The sequence below is a fragment of the Periplaneta americana genome, chromosome 3, assembly GCF_040183065.1.
Source record: "Periplaneta americana isolate PAMFEO1 chromosome 3, P.americana_PAMFEO1_priV1, whole genome shotgun sequence".
Taxonomy (NCBI): Eukaryota; Metazoa; Arthropoda; class Insecta; order Blattodea; family Blattidae; genus Periplaneta; species Periplaneta americana.
The window spans coordinates 175,262,857-175,290,215 of record NC_091119.1 but is presented as its reverse complement, the minus strand read 5'-3'; the positions used below and the strand labels follow the sequence as shown (position 1 = coordinate 175,290,215).

General features: G+C 33.4%; 1 protein-coding gene across 1 annotated transcript in view; it reads right to left on the bottom strand.

The window, feature by feature from the left end:
* The window catches only part of LOC138696851 (unconventional myosin-Ie-like), a 277,651-nt gene extending 252,795 nt beyond the window's left edge, over nucleotides 1-24,856 (bottom strand). Inside the window, exons 1-10 of the mRNA XM_069822299.1 lie at nucleotides 24,720-24,856; nucleotides 23,836-23,961; nucleotides 21,899-21,988; nucleotides 15,930-16,024; nucleotides 11,735-11,912; nucleotides 11,215-11,377; nucleotides 8,438-8,545; nucleotides 8,124-8,252; nucleotides 5,600-5,796; nucleotides 1,510-1,677 (exon numbers count right to left, since the gene is read on the bottom strand). Of these exons, the coding sequence (XP_069678400.1) occupies nucleotides 1,510-1,677; nucleotides 5,600-5,796; nucleotides 8,124-8,252; nucleotides 8,438-8,545; nucleotides 11,215-11,377; nucleotides 11,735-11,912; nucleotides 15,930-16,024; nucleotides 21,899-21,988; nucleotides 23,836-23,961; nucleotides 24,720-24,722 (1,257 nt within the window). The 5' untranslated portion in view covers nucleotides 24,723-24,856. The remainder of the gene's footprint in view (nucleotides 1-1,509; nucleotides 1,678-5,599; nucleotides 5,797-8,123; nucleotides 8,253-8,437; nucleotides 8,546-11,214; nucleotides 11,378-11,734; nucleotides 11,913-15,929; nucleotides 16,025-21,898; nucleotides 21,989-23,835; nucleotides 23,962-24,719) is intronic.
* Between the last annotated feature and the right edge of the window lie 2,503 nt (nucleotides 24,857-27,359).

Here is a 27,359-nt window from a genome sequence, read left to right as displayed (position 1 = left end):
TAAATACGGTATTAGTGATAGGAAGGAAGAACTGTAATAAATTATTTTCCAGTGAGAACTGTCAAGATTTTTATTAACAGAAGGCAATAGTGTGGTTAAGTGTGTCTGAAGTGTGCAAAAACAACTTAAAACAAGTTGTAGTGTAGTACATTGTACTACAGTGAAGAAAATGGATATAAAATGGATAAGATACTAGAAACAAATTACAGAAAAGGAACATTAGTTAAGATTGAAAGGGAACTAATATAGGTAACAGAGACAGGCCAGATAAAAATGGTTATTCTAATCAATTATGAAGGTAATGCAAGTAAAACTTCTAGTTTGAGATATTTTTAATAATAGCTAATAATGATAATCAAATATCAATTAATGATGATACAATCATGATGATGACGATGATGACGATGATGATGATGATGATGATGATGATGATGATGATGATGATGACGATATAAATCTAGTTATGGTGTGACCAATATACAGAAATGTGTGGGTACACCATAACTTGTAAGTGTATTGATGACATTAAAATATTCTATATATATTCATTCATATTTATATTTAGAAGTCAGTATTAAGGAAATAACAATGCAGCAAGAAATCAACTTCGTTACCCAAAAGTAGAAGTATTGCAACAATGAAAACAACATCTTTTATGTCATTAATTTCTTCGAAATCCATATTTTCTTTATGCTCCTAATACCAGATATAATTATTTACATCTTCTTCCTCTTCAAGCTGTGACATCAACAAAAATAAGACGACTTTGTTCTAATTGTAAGTACAATAATTATATTTGTTCACGGTGTGTGTGCTTTAATAAAAGAGGTATTTTTGTAAAACGAAATGCATGTTCGTGCTAGTGCTTCTAAAATGTCTAGAGAAAGAAACTAATCTCGCAAGTTTAAATCGGGGTTTCAAAAACCAAAGAAAGAGTAGATGCAAAATTTTTACCAAGTCAGAAAGCTGCTTTTGAGAGATTTTTGCACTTGGATTGAAATTTAAAACAAGTGGGGCCTAAAAGTGATGATTCTCTCAGCACTTGCACTTTAAAAGTGCTAGTGATGGTTTGACTAAACACATTATAACATAATATAATATAATTAACAATTACTTTTATAAGAACTAAAATCTTAACCTTCAATTTCCTGCCTAATCATTTAAAATGCGGATATTATTTCTTCAAAGACACGTTTATTAACAATTCATATGCACAATATCGTACTTGGCACACTTAACAATGATGCACAATACCTGAAAAACTTACTAAACGGTCAATAATTGGTTGAATTATGTGTAATTGTAATTAAACCGAAGATCAGAATAACCGAAATGATTAATTATTTTATAACACATTATAATTCTATGTAAATATATTCCAAGTTTCTACAACAACATGTATGGACAAAAAAATCGACGGAATAATGTCAGTTGATGCTTAAAAAGCTTGTGAAAACATTTACGAAGTTAAAATACATAAATAAACGTAACTGAAGAATCAAATCCTACCTGTTCCGCCTTCAGGGTGAGTTCGATGAAGATCTGCTGCAGCTTCTCATTGACGAAGTTGATGCAGAACTGTTCAAAGCCATTCCTTTCGAAGATTTCAAACCCGTAGATATCTAGGATCCCAATATTATATCCCGGAGCATTTGTTTCCATGGCACCATTCACTCGCTGTCAAAAAGATAATACACGTAAGTATAAATAAATAATTCACTGAAGTGAAAATCTTAGTATTAATTACTTCCCAAAATCACCCTATGCCCAACTTTCAATCTGTTTTCATTTCAAGTGATTGGTCGTAGGCAAGTTCTTCCTATGTGTTAAAGGATATGTTGAAGTGCTACATGCAGTCAGAAGAAAACCAAAGTGCGATTAGTCATATGGTCATTTGCAGTGTTTCCAAGTTGTCGTAACATATCCAAAATGACTTAAATTTTGTTTGCTGTAATATACTTGTAGACGACATTTTATGTTGGTCTCCTTTTTATCATAAAGTCAGCTTTACTGAGTCCTTCAATTCCACAGTGGGATAAGATCCACTGAAATGATATTTCGTTATCTGAGATCATGTAACATTTGCCATACAGTCAACACATTACAATGGAGAGCTTGAGGCAATGAACATTACATTAATACAGTTAATGCAGCAGAAAAACTATTTTAATAAAGCAGTGATTTTATTTAAATTACTTAAAATCAGTACTTCAAATTATAACATTTTCATACTATCTAGCAACAAAATTCCAGATATAATCCACGAAATTAAAATACTATTAATCAACCTTCTTAATGTATCCAGCTGTTTGCTGACAACATAAAGTCCACTATAGTCTATTCAGTTGTTGTTTTTCACGAGAAATGAGAGGTATTTTGATCAGTGTTCATTATATTCATTTTACCTAGTCATTGTGGTATACCTGGAAACGAGAAAGCCGATAATATTGCAAAACAGGCAACATATTTGCAACCAAGACCTCTTCAAGTGATATCTCTATCCAATGCTTTTGCTTCAGTAAAGTCTCATTTTACAAACCTATGGATCAACAATTGGCTCTTTTCTGACAAAGGAAAAATTTTACAGTCTGTACAAAAGAAATTAAAATACTATAAAACCACAAAAAATAAAATATTATTTTTTTTAATCCAATGCCACCAGGTTGTCTTTCGACATTTCTGGTCTTCTCTCCTGGCCGTGGCTTAGTTGTAATCCACTTCTAAGGTTGGGGCGCCTGGAAGGCGGAGTTACATTACCCCGATGATGTGTTAGGATGATTATGATAATGTGGTGCCAGGAGAGTCTTAAATCTAAACTTAACCTAAATTCCAGACCATGGACGAACACAGGAATAATCCCCTTTAAGGAAAAATTCCTGTGCTCTAACTGGGAATCGAACCCAGGACCTCATGAACTATAGCCAGAAGCTCTGACCACTAGACCATGAGGCTGGTCTTTCAGTAAAATATACTGGAATAATTTGTGCATTAAACAAAAAATATTTTGAAAATTCGACTTTTTTTAAGTTTTAGGCTGTACCTAACCCCTTAAGGAGGAATAACAATGTAAAACTTACCCACCATCTCAAAAATATCACAATTATAAGAACTTTTGAAATAATGCCTCTTTTCTTTTTAACACACACTAAGATTGAAAAATACTGGATGTCTCGATAACAGTAGGCCATAGTATATAATGCATATTATAAATTTACTGTTAGATTGGGGAGTCTCCCTCCCAATAACGGACACCTCCCAGATGTGGACAGATTGTTACGTCCCTTCGATGTCCGTAAATGAGAGGTTTCACTGTATATATAATCAGCACATTTTCTTAACCACATTACATTGTCAGTTTTCAACCATTAACACTCTGTACAAACTGATTGCTTCACAACACACCATCTTTGACTCAAGTATTAGTACTATGTTGCCATATAAATATAATTTCAATGGATCTCATCCCACTGTGGAAGTGAAGGGAACTGACCTTTTGATTAAAATGGGGGGGGGGGGAAGATCAACATAAAACAGAGCAATATTTTTGCTGCTAATGGCGGATACTTGACTGTTCGTCATTCACACATATGAAGCCAGTTTTGGTAGATCAATTTACTGACAGTCATTGACAAGGGTGCACCACGGAAGGTTGGTCTATGCTACACCCGAGGTGAGGTGAAGTGAGGTGAGGTGAGGTGAGGTGAGGTGAGGTGAGGTGAGGTGAGGTGAGGTGAGGTGAGGTGAGGTGAGGTGAGGTGAGGTGACAATGAAGATTTGTTGGGATGCCATAGGAGAAATAGAGGTCCATGTGCTTGCCCAACACAAGCCATAAATCGGGGGTATGCCGGGGATCGAACCCACGTCCAAAGGATTATGAGTCTAGCACTCTAGCCACTGGACCACTGCGGCAGCTTAAACATTAGACATAAAACACTAAGCATAACTGACACAAGAATGTCAACAAAAATATCCTAACAAATTCAGAAAGATACTGCTGAACGATAAAAATTACATCCTAGATTTTCCAAGGGACAGTGCAGTTGCCTTACTTCGACTAGCACTGATCATGACTGTCTAGCAGCCACCTCTATAGAATAAACATCTGTAACTCTCCAGAATCTGTGCTATGCAAGGCAAAATGCCAGCATCTAAAATGAATAGGGATTAAGTCCTTCAACAGCAAATGGCTTGTAAATTACTAGTGGGATGGCAGAAGGAAAATGGATGAACTCAAATTTCGCGAATATTAGCAACTAATTAATATGTGCCAAATAAATATAACAAAAATATGGAAGTAAGGCCTGTAACACACTTGCAGAGTTTTCGCCAGCGAGAAATGTGTTGCGAGAAAGAGCCGAAGAGCCTCCCTCCACACACTTGGCGAGTTCTCGCTATCACTGATCACATCTCGCTGTGATCATCTATGCACTATCCTCACGCAGAAAGCATTTTGCTGAGTATAGTAATCACTCGTTGGGGGAAATATTATAGGTTATGTATTTACGTATACTGTCGTACTTAAATATATAACCTGTAAGTATATTGTCGTACTTAACAAATTACGTACGAACGCTATGTTGAATCTGAGTATTCAGATGATGAGGAAATGGAGTTACATGAACATATTATGTTCATGAAAAGAAGAAGCAGGCCTAAAATTAAAGCCTGAAATATCTGAAAATCACATTGTATCTTACGAAAATAAGAGCACGTTTTGGACACTGGTTTCGATTTGAATGATAATACGTTTAGGCGTTATTTCAGGTTCAATGGACCACAGTTTTTTTTCTGCCATTCATGATATGATAGAGAATTCTTTGCTATATTCTGATTAAAATTACGTAAACTGTTAAGACATATAGATACATTATTTCAAATGTTTAATCAATACTATTAAATCTCATCAAAAATAAAATATAGCCCTATTTATTTTCAGATAATCTGATATTTGTCTCCACATTTCTTCTCTAAGTTTCGTGTTTTTATACTTTTCATCCTGTGTATCATATAAATAGGCCTACGGGTGACATCGTACAAGTTCGATAAGTTTCTGACTGCAATTATCAGCCATCTTTCCTCATTTTCAAATAAAAACAATACAATTCATCGCCACCTGTGATATCTTTTTCTACATTCAATCGTCATAAAGAGTATAAATGTCAAACATCTCTGATAAATGTGTCAAGAAAATTCGCTGAGCTACCGACTCCAGCGAGAAACTCGCGCGAGGTTTTTGCCTCGAGCGAGAATCTCTTCCAGTATGTGGACGTCCATTTGAATCCATGTTATCAATTTTTTAATTTTCTCGCAACACATTTCTCGCTGGCGAAAACTCTGCAAGTGTGTTACGGGCCTAAGAAAGTATAAAACATAAATAATTTATATAGATCTATATCCCTTTTTATACAAACCTCTGGGAGACTCATTTTTCCTTGAACGGTTTTCCTCTTAAACGGGAATTTTAACTTAATATTAGCAAGGAAGTATTAAGAGTAGAAACTACAACACCCTTAGGTTATTTAACTACATTGTGATTACATATTCTTAATAACCATTAAATTTACAATGTGATGTATGTCAATGCTAATATGTTACTCACTTTCACTAGGTAGTCGAACAGTCTTGCATAGATGCCCTTGGCCAAAGCATTTCTTGTGTACAGAGCCTGCTCCACGTTCAGCGTTACATCAATGGTGTCTGACTGCGCTCCCCATTTGCTATCAAATCTTCGACTTGTCAACTTGCTTTTCAAGTGATATTGATCTACTTCAAACAAGAATGCCGGATATGATATTGCTAGACAAAAGAAAACACCAAAATTAGCCACAAAGTGGATGTACTCTAAAAGTTTTAATACAGGACTGACATAAGCCTTAAAATACAGGGCATATCAAAAGTCCGGTAACACTTTCAATATTTTATTACACAAAAACTACTAATGATAGCACTTTCAAACACACGTCAGTTTAAAGTCAAACTCTCAAAGTTCTGTTTACACCTTACAGAGATTCAACGAGTGAACCACGAGTGACTCGCCAGATGTCCAAACGATAATCAAACTCTTCCCATACCCTTTTCAACATATCCTCTGTGACCGTGGCAGCAACTTCTCGAATTCTGGTTTTTAGTTCCTCTAAATCACATGCCAAAGGCGGTACAAACACACGGTCCTTTAGGTACACCCATAGAAAAAAAAGTCACATGCAGTCATATCAGGTGACCTTGGTGGCCATGTCATGAAACATCTGTCCCTTACTCCAGCACGTCCTATCCAACGATCAGACATCTCCATATTCAGGTAAGCAGAAACTGTATTGTGGAAATGTGGCGAAGCCCCATCTTGCTGAAAGATGAAATCGTCATCGAGATCTTGTCTAAGTTGAGGCACCAACCATTGCTCCAACATGTCCAGATATGAATGTCCAGTCACAGTAGCCTCAATGAAGAAGAAAAGTCCGTACAGTTTTCGTTGTGACAATGTGCAGAAAACATTCACCTTTGGTGAATCACGCTCATGTTCAATAATTCTGTGAGGTTTCTGTGTACCCCAAACATGACAGTTGTGCTTGTTAATTTTCCCACTCGTATGGAATGTCACTTCGTCGCTGAAAATTAAGTGGCTGAATAACTTTGAGAGTTTGACTTTAAACTGACGTGTGTTTGAAAGTGCTATCATTAGTAGTTTTTTGTGTAATAAAATATTGAAAGTGTTACCGGACTTTCGATATGCCCTGTAGATTGACATTCGAGATAAGAGAGACATGAATTATAACATGTACACAAATCTGCTTTTATATTTCACAAGTACGAACTGCATTATTACACATTTTAAGAAAGTGTATTTCTTTTCGTGCAACATGCATTCAAATTCCTATGTCACTATAACATGTACCAAAATGACTGCTCCCATTTTAATATGGTTTATTTTGAAAAATATGTATCGGTAAGCTATAGGAACGCTGTTAGTCTCAAAAGACGACTAATAGCTCCTAATTTATTAAGTGTATGATTACCATATGCATATATGATAGCTACAGTTGGAAAATGTCACTGTTTGAAAATGACACTATCTAAATCTTAGAGATGTTTTTGCATCCTGAATTTCGCTGCTTAATTCTGTTGTGATTTCAGGAAGCGGAAGAAGAGTTAATTTATCAGCGAGATGCTGCACCACCTCACTTCCATCATCATGTGCATATGTACCTCAACAAGCATCTCCCTTAACATTGGATTGGTGTTGCACTGCCAAAGACCAAAGCTTGGTGAAGAGGCTCCGTACTCAGCTGATCTAAATCCCAGTGAATTTTTTTTGTGAAGTAAAGTAAAGGACAAAATTTACATTCCTACTTTGGCTAATAACCTACAGAACTTATGGCGTCGCATCACAACTGTGGTGCAGGTATAGATTGTGACATGCTGCACAGTGTGTGGGAAAAATTGGAATATTGCCTAGATGTGTTCTCATATTGAGAACTTGTAAGATATTTGTCCTTTGGCACTTATTGCGTTGCTGTAGAATAGTTACAGAAATGAAATATTATGAAATAAGAGAAATCATTTTCGGACAAGGTATTCATAATAGTACATTATGCAACGAGCCTATAATGGTAGTAATTAAGACGCGAGTATGTTTATGAAACGAGTGCAAGTGAGTTTCATAATTTTCATACGAGCGTCTTAATTACCATTATAGCCAAGTTTCATACGACATTTTATGCTCGACCATATTTCTAACTTGAAATTATTCATAAGCATTCATGTTATTCTTATCTGACTGAGGAGCGGAACTGACCTGGTGCAATACCTCGTAAATTGTGAGATGTGCGCAGACGCGAAAGTATTGATTTTTTCCGAGAAACAAATGTCGATTGCATATCCGAGAATAATTGATACTTGCGCTTTCATATTGCTACAATGGTATTTTCTGATTGGTGGAACACCTGAACTTTAATGAATAGGTGTACTTTAATGAAGTCCATTAAAGGGCTGCTACCAGGTGTATAATTACTACATTTCGGCATGGTCGAGCATAAAAATATTAATTTTTAACAATTTCAAGCTTGGTTTCATCTTAAGTCTAAATGAAATTTATCAGTAGAATTTTAAGATTATAATATACTCACAATTTATATCCTGAATCTCTGAATAGTTCCCTTTTTCTACAAACATAACATTGCCAAGGTGGAGGATGCCTGACACAATTTGAAAGATGTTAGTTTGTTCTTGGTCTGTCATGCCCATCACATTCATTGCTGTAACAGAAAATATTAAAATTCTTACTTTTTGAGATAATTGCCTTGGCACCATTCACAATCACCTTACTTACTTACAAATGGCACTCACACAACTAAGACCATTTTTTCAGGCCTTCTCTATTTCAAAATTATTTGTATTTATAATAATTACTCTATTATTAATGTATTACATTTACAGTTACCTTTCAGAGTTTCCTGAAAATCGTGAGCATCATTTGTTCCTTCTACTTTGTGATTTCCTCCATAACTGAGGTAATGATAATAATCTAATGGCGCCAGACCAAAGTCCTCTGAAAAATTGACATAAATCATGAGAGTAATTCAAAAGATGTACCTTTAAATTTATAATTCATAACCTTAGAAATACAACATAACTCAACACTGAAACAATAAGAAATTTCAAGAAGCAATCAGAAGAATATCTGAAGCAACTACACATAAATCCTTAACTTTTTTAGCCACAAGAGACACTTTTTTCCTTGATAAATACTGCTTAAATACCAACAATGTATTATGGTGCAAACCTCTACCATGCTGCTATCAAGACTCACTTGTCACCAACCAGCTAGCTAGCTAGATAAGAAAGCTATGATACTTTCACGCCCCTTTGCTCTGTACTTGTTTTCTAGTGGGCTGTTGTGACAAGTGACACACAATGGTGAGCAAGGTATAGTAAATATGTAGTCTTGGGAAGGTTTTCATATAGTACAACATTCAAATTAAAGGTTGTGAAATATGCAATACAACACGGTAATGGAGTATTAAAGACACATTTCAAACCACCATCAGCAAAGAAAAAATATATATTCGTGGACGTCGAAAGCAAGGAAATCAACTGTTAAAACTACAAAACATGATTTCATTAAAATTTCATCCTAAAATCAAGGTGTGTCTTGAGACCCAAACAATATAGTATGTACTTCATTTATTAATGACTCCTACATTCAGGTAAAATATAAAAATGTGAAATAATAATAATAATAATAATAATAATAATAATAATAATAATAATAATAATAATGATCATGATAATGATAATAACAACAATAATAATAATAATGATAATAGCAATACTGATAACAATAATAATAATAATAATAACAATAACAGTAACAATAATAGTAACAATAATAATCATAATAATAATTTATTTCTTTATTTATTTACTAATATTTATTGTGCTGTACAACAGCCTGGGGCCAATAACAGTTCAGCACAAGATAATAGTAATAATAATAATAATAATAATAATAATAATAATAATAATAATAATAATATTAACAATAATAATAATAATAATAATAATAATAATATTAACAATAATAATAATAATAATAATAATAATAATAATAATAATATAAACAATAATAATAATATAAACAATAATAATAATAATAATAATAGCAATACTGATAACAATAATAATAATAATAATAATAACAATAATAGTAACAATAATAATCATAATAATAATTTATTTCTTTATTTATTTACTAATATTTATTGTGCTGTACAACAGCCTGGGGCCAATAACAGTTCAGCACAAGATAATAGTAGTAATAATAATAATAATAATAATCATAATATTAACAATAATAATAATAATAATAATAATAATAATAATAATAATAATATTAACAATAACAATAATAACAATAATAATAATAATATAATAATAATAGTAATAATAATAGCAATACTGATAATAATAATAATAATAATAATAATAATAATAATAACAAATTTTTTACTTGGTTATTTAATTACACTCTGCATAAGATTTGCTGCTAATATGGCATTGTTAGCAGAAGAGGTGATGATACTAAGGATATGCTACTTTCTTTTTTTTTTAATTTAGACCGGCCCGAGGCCGTTTACCAAAGTTATCTTTGTTTTCTGTTTTCGTTTTTCATTTGTTTCCTTTGTTTTACTTACTCTAATACAAACACAACACCCATGCCCGAGACGGGACTCGAATCCAGAACCCTTCCGACCAAGCGATAGAGACATGCCGTGCCCCTACTACTGGAGCTAAATGACAGGTGTGAGCAGTGTGGAATGAAGATATATGCAAATAAGATGAAGCCCATGGTCATAGGAAGAAAAGTAAAGAAGGTAAACTCGCGACTTCTAAATGAGGCAGCAGAGCAAGTGGACACCTTCAAATACTTGGGTTGTAGTACAAGCAGTAACATAAGCCGCTGCCAAGAAATCAAATGGGGAATAACAATGGCAAAGGAAGGTTTAAATAGAAAAAGGGAGCATATTCTGCGGACTTCTAGAGAAGGAACTAAGGAAGATACTAGTGAAGTGCTTTGTGTGGAGTGTAGCGTTATATGGAGCAGAAACATGGATGTTACAACGAAGCAACTACAAGCATTTGAAATGTGGATGTGGAGAAGGATGGAGCATGTGAAATGGACAGACAGAATAAGAAACGAAGCTGTGATGGAAAGAGTGGATGAAGAAAGAATGATGCTGAAACTGAACAGGAAGACGAAAGGGAATTGGCTGGGTCACTGGATGAGAAGAAACTGCCTTCTGACGAATGCACTGGAAGGAATGGTGAACGAGAGAAGAGTTCGGGGCAGAAAAAGATATCAGATGATAGATGACATTAAGATATATGGATCATATGCGGAGACTAAGAGGAAAGCAGAAAATAAGAAAGATTGGAGAATGCTGGGTTTGCAGTGAAAGACCTGCCCTTGGCCAGAACACTATGAATGAATATATCAACTACTAGGTTATTTAGTGTCGATGGGATTAGAGATAGTGAGATGGTATTTGGCGAGTTGAGGCCGAGGATTCATCAAGATTACCCGAAAGCAATTCCAAATCGGCAGGCAAGTGCCTCAGTTGACTGATCTACGATGAATAATAATAATAATAATAATAATAATAATAATAATAATAATAATAATAATAATAATAATGAAATTGAAGTTAATATACTTACTTTTCATGGCATCAGATGCTCCTGTACAAAGTTGATAAAAGATATGAAAGTTTCTTTCTCCAACGTTTTGGGTAGTAACTCTGGATTTCTCGAGTAAGAAGTTAGATATCCTGCCACCTTCTGGCTGTCCTCCACTTCCAAACAGAATTTCTACATATTTTCCCTAAAAATAAACAATTCTACTTATAGTATTAAAATATACAGAGAAATAAAATGGCTTAAAATCTATGTTTATAACTTGGGTGTGTAGCCTATGAGTCTACTCGTCAAACTTTACAATAATTTGATATGGGTTTTATTAAAATATTCCATTTCCTGTTGAAGATCTAGCTTTATAAATTTTGCCAATCCAAATGTCTCTCCGCAAACTAAAAATGCTGACACTGCCACCGCATGACAGCTCTACATCCCTGAACTATTTGGATCTTTGTGGCCAATAGGAAAGAGATCTTTAATTAAATTGCTAGTAGGCCTACATTTTATAGGATTAGTGAAAGGTATAGCTGTAAACCGGACTCACAAATCTGCTGGAGTTGTTGTTGCGCACAGTCTTTGCATTTCCAAAAGCTTCCAAGAGCGGATTTGATTCAAGGATGACATCCTTTATGTGCTGAACTCGGGATCCACCTCCAGATATTCTTGCAATGTATGACATAATATATTTGGCCGCAACAGTCTTGCCAGCTCCTGATTCACCACTAAACAAAAAACAAAAAAATAACAGTTTAAAAAATATAAAATAAAAAAGTATGTAAGACTTCAAATTTAATATATACGGGCCGTATTCATAGACATTCTTAGCGCGGGCTTTCGATGGATGATCAGCGAACTAACGTTTTTCGTATTCATAAACCAGTGTCAGCGATATGATATGAATCCTGTTTAGCACGCTCGTAGCCCAGGCTAGCGAAATGTCTATGAATAGCACCCTAAGACTTCAAATTTACATCATATTCTATAAGAAGAGCTCTTTAATGTTATGAATAACAATTCTGTATTCCATCTTCAAGTATCATATTGATGAGACATCCTGAAAATAACTACCTACTGTATTACATTTTTGGTAGTGTGGAAGAGAAGGTCTGATGGCCATAACTCCACCAGAATAAAGACATAGATACATATAAATAAATGAATAAATATGTTGTTTTCTATTGCCAGCCGTTTGACAATAAAGTCATTTGACCTCTTGCACTCCAATATTTTTCAAAGATATTATCATGGTCAGCCACTGACGCACAGATTTTGAGGTGTTCTGAATCCATTTCTTGATTTGAGTTGCACAATGGACAGTTAGAGGACTGATATATTCCAATTCTATGCAGATGCTTGGCCAAACAGTCATGGCCTGTTGCCAATCTAAATGCAGCTACAGACGATTTGCATGGTAAATCGGGAATCAACTGTGGATTATGATGCAGAGAGTTCCATTTTTATAAATAAATATGTGAGTGAGTGAGTGAATGAGTGAATGAATGAATGAATGAATGAATGAATGAATGAATGAATGAATGAATGAATGAATGAATGAATGAATGAATGAATTCACCACATGTGTCTCTATCAGACCACTTTCAGTTTCCAAAACTCAATCAAGACTTGAAACGAAAGTAATTCGAGACAGATAATGATGTCATGGAAACAAGAATGAGTGTTTTCAGTCAAAAGTTCTTAATTTTGAGAGGAATAAAAAAAAATCCTACATTTTGCCAGTAAATGTAACGAGTTAAAAGGTGATCATGTTAAAAATAAATAATTATCAGTCGAATGTTATCAATTTATCTATAATGGGCTAAACATTTATCAACATTGCTTCCCTTCGTATTTCATTACTTCACTGCTGAGATTTTAAGTTTTCTTTCTTGAAAGTTTTCAAAGATATCTGTACCTACCAATACATATCTCATTTTTTTTTTTACTAAGTTTGTGACGTTCATACGGTCACACTATGCAAAATACAAGTATGTCATTACAATTCTAACTACAATACGTGTTCCAAGTTGGTAACATAACACTTCACTTAGATACAATTAAGCTTATAAAAGAGTGCAAATCACCGTTTTAACATCTGGGTTACCCTTCACGTTAACAGAACAAATGAGTTCATTAATTTTGATACCGCAACTGTCAATTTACAAACACAGCAGTTGCCAGACGCAGTCATAGTGCTTATTACTGTTGTCTGAACTAGGAGGAAGTAGTTAATTACCGTAGAATTCTTCTGTGGTCAATGCCGTCACTCAGAGCCAGGAAAGCCAACACACTGTTCCTACTCAAACAGCCTACACGTTCAATAGTGATTGCATACATAAAGCCTCAAATCAGAATTTCATAAAGGGTTTATCTATACTAATAATAAATCTGTAGCCGAAATTTTTCTGGTAATTTTCGATTTTCCAAAAATAATTGGTCCTAACATATATATAATTAACCATCCTGAAACCGAAAATCGCTTTTTTGAAATTTTTGTTTGTATGTCAGTCTGTATGTTTGTTACCTTTTCACGCGATAATGGCTGAATGGATATCGATGAAAACTGGAATATAAATTAAGTTCGTTGTAACTTAGATTATAGGCTATATGGCATTAAAATACATTATTTAAAAGGGGGGTCATAAGGGGGCCTGAATTAAATAAATCGAAATATCTCGCTTATTATTGATTTTTGTGAAAAATGTTACATAACAAAAGTTTCTTTAAAAATGATTTCCGATAAGTTTTATTCCTTGAAAAATTTTGATAGGACTGATATTTAATGAGATAAATGAGTTTTAAAATTAAAATAACTGCCATCTAAGGCCGTGTAATGAATTAAAAAACAAATTACTTCGCCTATAAGGGGCCTTGGACAGCAACATCGAAAGCTATGAAAGATAGCCTACAGATAATGTTTCAGTCTTTGTATGAAGTAATAACGGATGTTAAATTAACCGATTTGTCTAATTAATTGTTATTTCACCATTGGAAAGTGTAGTTTCTCTAGATGGACATAATGCTATAATGTTATTACAGTAACTTCTGAGTGAATCGAGGACAGGTAAAATTAAAATAACTTCTTATACACAGAAAACTTAATAGGCTATTTTGTACATTCATTAAACTATGGTTGCATGTAATAACAAATAAGAAACATAAAGGAATTGTCATTGCATCAAATGAGTGCTCTCTGGACGAAAATGATCCCATTTTAATAATTTAAATACAATTTAAATTAAGTAACGTATTAAACGATTTATCCTTCTATCAAACACGAATGTTCCCTGGATCGAACGTCCTATTTTAATTATGTAATTACTTTATATTTATTTCTAACGGGTGCAGCGGAGCGCACGGGTATGGCTAGTAATAAATAAAATTACACAGGACTTCAGTTCAATCCAATCTAAAGGACACGAAACATGCGTCAGTTTTATATTCTATCAGAAGTGAGTATTTTTAGTCGTATATATGACAAAATTTCGTATCACATAATCAACATCTAAGAAGATTTCATGTATTTTCTGATTAAAATACTAATCTTATTTCGGAGTTCAAAGTATTTTTTATGTCTAAGATTGTGACCTGTAAAGCAGAATTTTAAACTGTGACATAAAGCTAGTTCTCGAGAATATTTTACCGATTTATTTTTTCGTATCTGTTAATTTCCCCCCTTCCCCCAATTCGCAAAATTAATTCTGTAGTGCTCGGGAAAAGTGCCATAAGTCAAAAATGTTAATTTTACAGGAGAAGGAAAAAAACTATCTTCACACTGGTTTACGTCGATTTGATTTTCTCCTATATGAATTACTGTAATAATAATAATCCGTGGCGCTACAGCCCGTGAAGGGCCTAGACCGACCAGCCGACCTGCCGAAGCAGAGGTGGACGATCATCCAATCAGAATGGAGGTATCGTGTGGTTAGCACAATGATCCCCCCAGCCATTATAGCTGGTATTCGCAACTGGATTTCGCTACCTAACGTAGCTCCCCAAGTGCATCACGATGCTGGGTGGGCACCGGTCCCATACACTGGCCGAAATTTCATGAGAAAATTTCTTCCCCTATGAGGAATCGAACCAGCGCATATTCCGTAACGCGAGTCCTAGGCAGGATGCCTTAGACCGCAACGCCACAGCGCGGGACTATGAATTATTGTAATGGTTGAAATACTTATGTCTCTTTTCCCAAGCAAGCAGATGTTACGTAAGTTGTCAATAAATTAATAAAAAATGTTTGTGGAAACTGACTTAAGCCACTTTTCCCAAGTATTGCAGAATTCTTGTTCGTTAAAAATGTTTAAGCTTGGATGTTTTGGAGATATACTCAAAATTAAACTGTGACATATTGGGAACTAGATAAGATGCTACGAAGAAAAAGGCCAAACCAAAGCGGGACTTCAAAAACAACATGTCTGTAACTTTTCAAAGTTGTCGTTGTTTTCTAATGCCAGGGGTTTGACAATAAAGTCATTTGACCTCTTGCACTCCAATATTTTTCAAAGATATTATCATGGCCAGCCACTGTAGCACAGATTTTGAGGTGTTCCGAATCCATTTCTTGGTTTGAGTTGCACAATGGGCAGTTAGGGGACTGATATATTCCAATTCTATGCAGGTGTTTGGCCAAACAATCATGGCCTGTTGCCAATCTAAATGCAGCTACTTTTCAAAGTAAATCCAAACACATGTACATTTTAACACGAGAAATAACAGTCTTAAATTAATGTTACACATACCTGATAATCACACACTGATTCTCATTATCTATTAACAAATTCCTATACATATCATCGGCCAGGGCATATATATGTGGTGGATTTTCGTATGGTGCCTGAAAAATAAACAATAACATTATTTCATATAATTTTAAACTTGAGTAAAAAATAATACAATTTTGACAAGACTTATTGATAAAAATATGTTTACTACTCTATGACAATTTGTTTTTCTGATAAAGAACGATGTTTTGTGTTTATGTTCAGTGATGAATGCTAATGTTATAAGTATTAGCAATCTTTATTTGTAAATACCAAATAAGTGAATATGCACTTTTTTAATGTTTCTGATGAAGGTGATAAAACAAAACTACAGTGCTAATGCTGAACATATAGAGTGGAAAACAGGTTTGCACTTCCTTCTCTCTGAGAACTTCATGAAGGCTTTCGTAATTGTAAAGAATCAATGAGAGTGCATCTCCACTTTCTCTCTTCACACAAATAAACAATCCTTATGTTAAATTAAGTAAAACTCCAAATAGTTACGTGTATTTATGTATTAAATTGTTTAATTAATTATTGCCATCTTTTTCTGTTACAACCTGAGCAAATATGTACATATCATACTCGTGGGTTTTAGTTCTAGGGTTAAGATACAAATTAGATTTACTTTAAATGTTATTTTATGCTCGACCATGCCGAAATGTAGTAATCATACACCTGATAGCAGCCCTTTAATGGACCTCATTAAAGTACACCTATTCATTAAAATTCAGGTGTTCCACCAACCAGAAAACACCACTGTAGCAATATGAAAGCGCAAGTATCGATTATTCTCGGATATGGAATCGAAAGACAACTAGCGAAACATCACGGAGGCTGGAATTCCAATACTGTCGCAGAAGGTTATGTTCTGTTACTATAATAATTAGCGTTAACTGTAAATAATATTCAAATAAATTCAATTTGTCATCTCGTTTTTCAATGTCTAAATCAATTTCAAGGTTATATCAAGATTAATGTTTATTTTATTCTCTAGATTATATCAAGGTCAATGACATTTGTTTCTCGGAAAAAATCAATACTTTCGCGTCTGTGCACATCTCACAATTTACGAGATATTGCACAAGGTCAGTTCCGCTCCCCAGTCAGATAAGAATAACATGAATACTTATGAATAATTTCAAGTTAGAAATATGGTCGAGCACAGTGGCGTATACTGGTTAAAGGGTTTGGGCTACCGCTGACCCTATTATTACACAAAATATATCTAACAATTACTTTAATTTTAATTACTATGGTAAAACTAATAATACAAAATTATTACATTATCTTATATTATAAACTTTTTCTTTTGTAATTTCCTTGGGCTACCGCCGGTAGCCCCGGTAGCCCGCAAAATACGCCCCTGGTCGAGCATAAAAAGTCGTATGAAACTTGCCTATAATGGTAATTAAGACGCTCATATGAAAATTATGAAACTCGCTTGCGCTCGTTTCATAAACATACTCGAGTCTTAATTACTACCATTATAGGCTCATTGCATAATGTATTATTAAGTGATCGTGCTTCATTTAACGTAGAATACTCCCTGTTATTATTATTATTATTATTATTAATTTTATTAGTATTAATTATTATTAGTATTAATTATTATTAGTATTATTATTATTATTATTAATTTATTATTAATTGTATTTTATTAATTGTGTTTATTGTCATTATTGAGTGTAATTAGTTACCACTGCCATCCGATATATACCCATTTGGAGTGTGAATAAATACATACATATTTGTTAAGAGATTCAAAAAATGTAATTAAAATGCTTGACAAGTAAAGTATATTACTCTTAAGATGAATATTTAGATAGTAACAAAAATGATTTAGTATTTTAGAATAAATGACACGCTGTTAACCGAGAAAGTTGATCTTCTGTGTTATCTCATCTACAGGGAGTGAACAAGCAATTAAGAGGTAGCAACAACAATCAAGGTATTTGCACCTGGATCCACTTAGTTCAGGATGTGTTAAGAAGCTTATCCAGGTTCCCTCCACATCCTTCAGGTTAGGACAAAAGGTTGAGTTTATGAAAGGTTAAAAAATGTCTCAATGTTAAAAACACTACAATGTTGAGTGAAGCTAGGCTTAAAACATGAATTCCAATAAACTGAAATTTCAGAAGCATTTTCCTTGTGAAGCATGGATTCTGATTCCTCTGAATAACGCTGTATTTAGAAATGGTGCTACTGACTTCAACAAGGTAAGTGTAGGGTTATCTAAAATAAATATATACTTCTTATACATTAAACACATGACTTCCTGTCCATCCCAGTAACTTTCTATATGCTATTCAGTTAAATGTTTATTGCATTCTTGCTTTATCTTGCATTCTTTGTTATCATCAGTGGTTGAAACTTACGGATGGTGTGAGATAACACAAACAGTGTGTGAGTTTTTTTATTGACTAGTTTACTTTTTATTTCCTTCTTTCTCTCTCCCACTCCCTCTTCCTCTCTCCCCCTCCCTTGCTCTCTTTCTTCTTTCCTTGTTTTCTTTTTTTTCCTTCCTTCCTTGCTTTCTTTCGTTTTTTCTATCTAGCTATCTCTCTACTCAAAATCAGATAATATATTATTTAAAATTCTTAACAAAAAAAAAAACAAATCTTGTTTATGACAGAACACGATATAACAAGTACAGTATATGCTACATGTATTAATTTTAAACTAAAATATTGTTCAAAAAGCTAATAATAATAATAATAATAATAATAATAATAATAATAATAATAATAATAAATAAATATAACAATAAATATAACAATAATAGGCCTAATAATAGCAATAATAACAATAATAATAATATGATAATAATATGATAATAATAATACTGTAACAATAATAATAATATTAATAATAACAATATAATTTATTTATTAATAATATATATAATATTTATATTAATAATAATAATACTGTAACAATAATAATAATAATAATAATAATAATAATATGTACAAATTCACGATGAAATTTCTAAGAAAATGCAGTGGCGGGATATTTATTTTTCTTCACTGGATAAGCACTGTATCAGCAAAGGAGGGAAGACTTATGACAGAGAAAGGGAAATCACCTTTATCCCCTAATAAAAACTGAAAACCAATACAATTCACTGTGACTCGTAAAGGGAAACTATATGCAACAGGAATAATTTTCTCATAACAATGAATTCGCTTTAGAATTAATAAAGAGGAGTTTATCTCATAATTTTTCCGAAAAGAAAAAAAAAAACAAGGAAACATGACACTAATATGTACCAATAATAATAGAAATAAATTATAATTTACAATTTTAAATTCCTAATAATTCGCATACTTGTCACTCTCGAAATTACATAACTTGTTCTTTAAATTCATAATCTCTTAATTTGGGTACACTTCACATTTTTCTTACAATTGTAAGTAATGTTGCAAGTATTCCTATTTTTCTCTACCTCATATATAGGCTCCTACTGTAAGAAAGGAGAGAAAGAGAGAGTAATGTTAATGGTGCAAATGAAACTGCGAATCTCACTTTCCTTCATGCCATCAAAACATGGCAACTGGGGGCTAAATAAAGTGTAAACATGGAACAGAATTTAGCATAGGTGTAAAAATTAACACTATTAGAATACACGAACAACTTTATATTGAGAATAGCAGAACTTTTTCAGAAGATATCTTTAGATGTCAATACTACTACGAACATACCTATGATTAGAAAACACAATATCACGCATCTATTTTTGAAAAAGTTTTAGAAATTTAGAGACTGCAAAAAAAAAAAAAAAGACAGAAGAAAATAACAAAAAAATGAAAGGAAACGAAATCTCTTTTCATGGGGACTATTTGAAACAGTTCCAGAATTTTATACAGGCTGTGTCACTCACTCTCGACCTCAGATTTTCACTTATATAAATCAAACCTCATGCCTTGATGTGCGAGAAGTGTGGTGAAAATGAGAATTAGCATCACAGTCTTTCTAGACTTACACATGCGCGAGTCGGCCATTTTATACTCTCCTACAGTTCTTTGCTTGCTTGCGTGTTACAGTTTTTTTATGAAAGTATGGTCTTGTAGCCTTGTTGTGAAGCATCTGATAGAGACAGTATGGTCTGTGTTTGAATACAGTACAGAAGAGTATGATTCAGTATTTAGTGGAATAGCGTGTGTTTATAATTTTACCTTTACATGGAAACACTTAACACAATTTTCTCTCTGCAAAATGCGGCATCAATCTTCCAGACTCACAACTGATCACAAGACATGCAATTTGGACGCAATTTATTAACTTATCTTTATTTTTCACTTACATTTCAATTAACGGAAGTGAGATGTAAATGCAGGACATCAATTTTGTCACCGAAAAAATTATATTAATTCTGGACTATATATTCTACAAAAAGTAATTAGATTTTGAGTTTCTAAATCAATTCCTGGCAATTTTTTTTTCGAGGTATTTGATTACCTATAACAGAAGATATTGTTTGACGAAATCAGTGTCATAATGAGGACAGTTGGAACAACTGGATAATACGCACGGCAGAGCATTGTCGATAATCGATGTTACTCGCTAGCCACTAGTCACCGGGCCATACCGAGCCGTGTCAAACAGAAGACAATCGAAATGGTGGCAGTAAAATTCGCGACTATATTCTTAAATAAATCACTCCATTAGTCAAGTGCAAGGTTTATGCAGTACAACGACGATGTTTTGAATGCACCAAAAGAAAATGCATGTTATATAGTAAGATGTTAAAGTAGGTTATGACAACGAAATAAAGGGAAAAAAGGTGTGTTTCATGGAATATCATTTAAATAGGCGTAACTGAAAGTAAATTTCCGGTCAATGTTCGCTAAAGTGTTAAATACGTAATTATGACCGCGTTGCAGTTTTATTTATGGCCTAGAGAAAATACCTAACCTTTTACGAAAAAAAAAAAGCTTTTAGGGGCCATGAAATTATTCACCGCTTTAATTATTTATTGTTTATCGATATTACGAAACAAAAACTGTCATAAAGGCCATGACCGACTAGAAACATCGATACCGAAGAGATAAACCCATTTGACCGTGATGAAACAATAGAAAATGCGAGAGAAATTTTAGTTTGAGATAAAATGGACACACAATTTTGATGACCATACTGTTAGTAATTGGAGATTGCTTGTAAGATCTGTCTTAATCTTCTATGTAGAAACGTCGTCCAAACAAATTGGTGGTCCAGGGAAAAATCATTGAAATAGATGAGAGTAACAGTGGTGCTATCTCTCAGTAATGTTCAGAACGAAGGAAGTAGAGAGAAAAAGAAACAAATTTCTCCTTCTAACGACACCACAGACCACAGTCATGTTCTTATGTTGGCAACATTGTGTATTTAGTTAAATTTGGTTGTAACCATAACGGCATGGTTCAAAGCTACCGTGCAAATTCTCTAGTTTAGCGGGACAGTTAATCGAGGTGAGGGACACACTTCCGTATATTGGCAGTGCATTTCTCTAAGGTTAGAGCCCAGTTTAGGTGTATGTATTAATAGAAAAAATAAGTCATATAAACATGCGTCCTATTCTCAATATTTTCTAGTTCCTAATTTTCGATTAATACACATACACCTAACCTTAGAGAAATGCTGCTGCCCCTGTACAGAAGCGTGCCCGCGGTGACATCTCACATAGTGTTAATTACAAAATGGGTATTAATTTAATAAAATTATGTAAAATAATCATTCTAATGGAGTATAAATTGGGTCCTTTCACATCTCAGGTAGGAAGAATTGACCTTAAACATTCAACAACACGATTCCAAGAGGGGACTAGAAAATGTACATTCCTGCGAGAAGCATCCTTATAATCAACTTCCCCAGATTGAAGATTTAGCCAACTAAAGAAAAATTCCAAACATAATATACAGTACCGGTATTAATTCTAAAATAAATATATAAGTAAATATACTTACAGCTCCTTGGTAGAGTTCAATTTCCTTCTCCCCAAAATATGGCATTTGTTTAAAAGGATTTACGGACACAAGAACTGGTCCAATGCATGTCTGATAGAGGAGTTAAGAAAAGATACAATGTCAACAAATTGAAGACGAAAAGTAACTAATTTGTAGAGCATGGTAAAAACGTAATACATTAATTCTTACCAGTTATAAGGTATTATAGTGGCAGTTATTCAAGTGAAGTAAATTAACGAAAATATCAGGTAAAAATTACAATCCAAAGAAGTGCTATAGAACGGAATTTTGTTTCATCTTTCAGAATATGATATGATATAATATTCGTCATAGCACTTCTTTACATGTAATGGTGTACCTCACATTTTTGTATCCGGTGCCACCATTAACATAGGCCTATTACAGTAATACATTATTTGCAGTACACGTCTACACAAATACTCCCAATTACACTATGTACCTTTTTTTATTACTTGTTCAATCTCCCCTTCAGTATTTCTCCTACCACTAAAATCTCAATTTCACTTTTTCTCTATAAATTATCATATTAAATTATTTGTCCTATTTGTTCTTCGATCTTTTCTCCTAGCTTTCTCTTATATTCATTTACTGTTCCAATGTTCAAAAGTTAGTACTAATTTTGCTGTGACTTGTTCACTTCTCTTAACCCTTTTTCACTATTTTCACTCATTCCTATTTGCGCTCACTTTCACTTTCTCACTATTCCACTTACACCTAATCCTTTCTCACTATTCTCACTTCCTTTACATAGGCCTACTTAGGCCTATATTTATCTCTACACATCAGCTTATACAATTTCCCTCTCAAGAAATGGATTCGGAACACCTCAAAATCTGTGCTTCAGTGGCTGACCATGATAATATCTTTGAAAAATATTGGAGTGCAAGAGGTCAAATGACTTTATTGTCAAACGCCTGGCATTAGAAAACAACAATTTCCCTCTCCCCTACACTTCTCGATCATTTACAATTTCACTTTACTTGCACTTTTGATCACATCCCCACATTTTTTTTAAACATATCAAATACTTCTGCTATATCCTCAGCTGTCGCTGGTTCTGACCTTTCTTTACTGTTCGTCTCTGTCTTATTTCTATCTCTGTCTTTCTATTTATTTCTTCTTCGATTCCTCTTTTATCCCCCCCCCCGCGCTTTCATTTTCACATCCTAGATTTCCACTTACACGCGCACCCTTAATCTTTTCACTACTTTCTTCCCTATAACTTCCTCTCTCAGAATATAGTATAATCCCTAGTTAAACATATCATGAATCCAGTATTTCCGTTTGTTTTGAATATGTATTTCTTCTCTTTCCATCTCATCACATAACTGTGCTAAAGCTTTATGCAATCAATTCTACACTGCAACATGCTTCAATTTAGTTCGATTTGATTCCACTTGATGTGAGTGGCAGCAAATGTTTCATTTCGATTCAGTTCGATTACATTAAGTGGGACCAAGCCTTAATACGTTCCCTTCCTAGTCAGAATAGCCACAACAATTAAATATATTCTTTTCTTGAGCTGTCAGATCTGTAACTGTTGTTTTCATCTAAAACTTGGAAAACTAGGCATTATTTTGCAAAGACATGCTTTTCAATCGTGTCATTTCGAAGCATTTGATAGCTATGTCGTCGTCATCGTCATCATCATTATCATCATTATTTAGTAAGTTCCTAATTTGAACAGATTGTGGTGATTTCATACACTAGGTTAGGTACATTTCTAAAGAAAACTTTTCTCTTTATTCTTAGCAAAACAATATTTAAAATAATCGAGAAACACGTGTCTCTAAATGTATGTTCACAAAGTTTGTAGTACAGTAAGTTATTTAAAATAAAAATTAAATACCGCTAAATCATACAATCCCTGCAGCTGTACATTTAATTATGTTATGCCTATAAATACAAAAGGATACAAATATGTAGTCATCCATATATCTCTTCTTTAAGTTTTCCACAATTGAATCTTCAGAAATTTTGGGTAGAAGAACCATGTCATCCACCCCTGAGAGCTTGACATTGTGGGACTGCCAATGATAAACCTAAAACAAATAATTTCAAGATAATTGTAAGTATTACAATATTTCCTTGCAAATTATTTGTCGAATTACAATTAATTTAACATGTTTTATGATACCCAACTTTAACAAATATCCATGACAGCTACTACTCTTAGTAAAAGTTTGTCACAATAACCCACTCTTCACCAACACGTTTGTTTACAAACAAATACATAAGAATAAATGTGTACGTAAATCCACCCATCGTATGAAGCACATTTCAAGATAATATGACAACTGACAACAGCTATATAAGGAAAATAGTGGCTCGAAAAAACTTACTTAAAAGAATGTTACTATAGTCACAATGTAATATATAAACATATCTATAACTGAATTTGTTGAAAAGACAAAACCAGTAGTTTCCAAAACACAATTAAGCAATTATCTGTCACATAAATAACAATTATCTGCAGAGACATAATAATCAAAGATTTGGAAATGTTTCCCCATGTTGAGACCATATCTGTACCTAATTAAAGGCCAAACTTGAATTGGCAACAAGGAATCACAGTGCTAATAAAAACACATAAAAATGTTCGCTATAGCTCTATAATGACAAATGACAACCATTTTCAGTTATAACAAAACCAATTTCCTTGCCTAAAGTTAGGTAGTATCCTTTGACATTTTGCGTACTCAAAATACACCGGTTAATAATTTCACAATATAATAGCCTTGCAAAGTAGTAATACTTCCAAATTTTAAATCACACTAGACTGCTTTATTGTAATACTTACCATGGTGCTATAATAGATTCTAATAAATTAATTTGTTAAATATTTATCCTAATCTCTCTTGACAACTCCATTACTCATATGGCAAACGCATAAATTTACTTCACTTCCTTTCATCATACATGGCCTTCAGAGTTCCGCCTTCGGCGTGATGACACATACAATTCCATGGTTGCTGGAGGAGGTTATGAATAATTCTTTAACATAGTAATTTATCCATATTACAGAATTGGAACAATGTACAACATAATTTTAAACTCGTATTTATAATCTTTCAGACGAGAACTTAGAGACATAATGCAAATTGAGCTGATAATAAAGAAACGTGGCTATAAACCTTTCCATCTTCTCAGCTACAAACATACCAAATTTACATTCATAAATTAGTTTCACAGTTTTCGATAAGATAGCGCCACGTTCGATATATTCTTTTAGCAGGAAAAGTAATGTTATTCTTGGAACAGAATAAGGTGCGAATTAAGCAGAAATGAATGAACAATGTGACATTCATTCTCATCATAATATTATGTAGGCTTGAACTTTGACCTTGGAAAATACAGCATCAAATAGTGGCACCAGTAGCCTACCAATAATACAATTATTGTAAATTAGTAGGTCCTATAATATTATTTTATAGCAGATATGTGTCCGAATTATTATTATTATTATTATTATTATTATTATTATTATTATTATTATTATTATTATTATTATTATTATTATTATCTGGTCTTCTTTTAAGAATTAGAGTTAGGAACGTCTTCAGGTGTTTATACCAGTAGTAGTAAAATACCGTACTTTATTGCACGATCGTGTTTTTCTGTTGTATTTAGGCCTACGGCTATTGTTGTTACGCCTTGAAAGTTAGAATTCCAACACAGAAACTTGTTGCTAGGGAAACCATGCTTGAGAACATAAAACTATACACTGAAATAGACCCATTACACTGCACATATTGTTACTTTGTTACCACTGACAGTGCTATTTTGCGAAGGCTTTGGAATACTATTGCTCTAAATAATCAATGCAGAATAATATTGTATTTGCAATTTTTAAAATATAGTCGTGCCAAAAACGTTGTTTACACGTTTGAGAGATTCATTACAAAATCTCGGAGACTGAAAAACTTGCTCTGCTCGTTTTTCAAACTTTTCCTCGATTTTGTACTTCCCAACCTAGTATCGTAATAATTATAGACTACTATCCCGATATCCATTTGTGTTAAATTTTAATATTAACATTCCGTGTGACAACGAGTCAAAGTCAGGATAGAAGAAGAAATGACAGGAGGAAGTGAAATAGGAAGAGAAGTACAACAAGGATGCCCTTTATCACCTAGGGCCTACCCGTGAAGAACTGTTTTCAGAAAACGAGAGAGGTGATAGTAGAAAAAAGAATGCACAAGATTTGCTGATAATATGGTGTTTTAACAGAAGAGGAGATGATACTAATGACTATACTACCGGAGCTAAAGGACGCTGTGAGCAGTATGCAAACAAGAGGAAGACCAAGGTTATCGGAAGAAAAATAAAGAAAGTAAACGCGGAATTCTAAATGATGCAGTACAGCAAGTGGACTGCTTCATATACTTGGGGTGTACTAGCAGTACCTAAGAACAATGGCAAAGGAAGCTTTTAATAGAAAAAGGAGCAGCTTCTGCGGGCTTCTGGAAAAAGAATTAAGGAAGAGACTAGTGAAGTGCTTTGGGTGGAATGTGGCATTGTATGGGGCAGAAGCATGAACATTATGGCGAAGCGAATAAAAGCATTTAAAATGTGGATATGTAGAAGAATAGAGCGTGTGAAATGGACAGTCAGAATAAGAAATTAAGCTGTGTTGGAAAGAGAGGGTGAAGAAAGAATGATGCTGAAACTGATTAGGAAGAGAAAGAGGACACTGGCTGAGAAGAAACTGCCTACTGGAGGATGTACATTACTTTCACGAGTTAATATGTATTTTATAAGTCCATAATGGCATCTCTATGAGAAAGGCGAAAAATGGGACAGATTTGAAAATGCCAGATTTGCAGAGAAAGAACTCTAAGAATGAATGAATAGAATCTATTAGCATTTTGAATTTGCTTATATCTACTGGTTTCTTCTTTCGTGTCGTCGAATTAATTTATTAAGGAGTCTAAATCAGTGGTCAGCAAACATTATGTCATATAAAATGCAGCCCGCAATACACAACAAAAGGAAAGATAGAAGGGGAGGATACCCAAACTTAGGGGGACGAGATTCACATCGATAGAAAAGAGGACACAAAGCTTCAAAAGGAGGACACTGTTCGAAAAAAGAGGACAGGAACAATCTACTTAGATTTAGGACTAGGCCTATAAAATAAGCCTACTATAAATTACGTCAATATATATTTTCTTAAAAATATTTGCAGTACAGATTTAAACTCATATCATAGTTAAAAGTATGTTAATATTACAAAATAATTATGATAAAACTTGATAATTGCATTGAATGTAGGGGGGAGGTGATGGAAAGTTTTAATACGCTGAAATTAATTTTGCGTGAAAAATAGTTTGTTTACTTAAAACGACTGTTAAATAAGGGCAATATTTGCACAATTTGTGCGCTTTATTATTATTATTAGTAGTAAGAGACTATACCGAATATATTTATATGTTTCTAA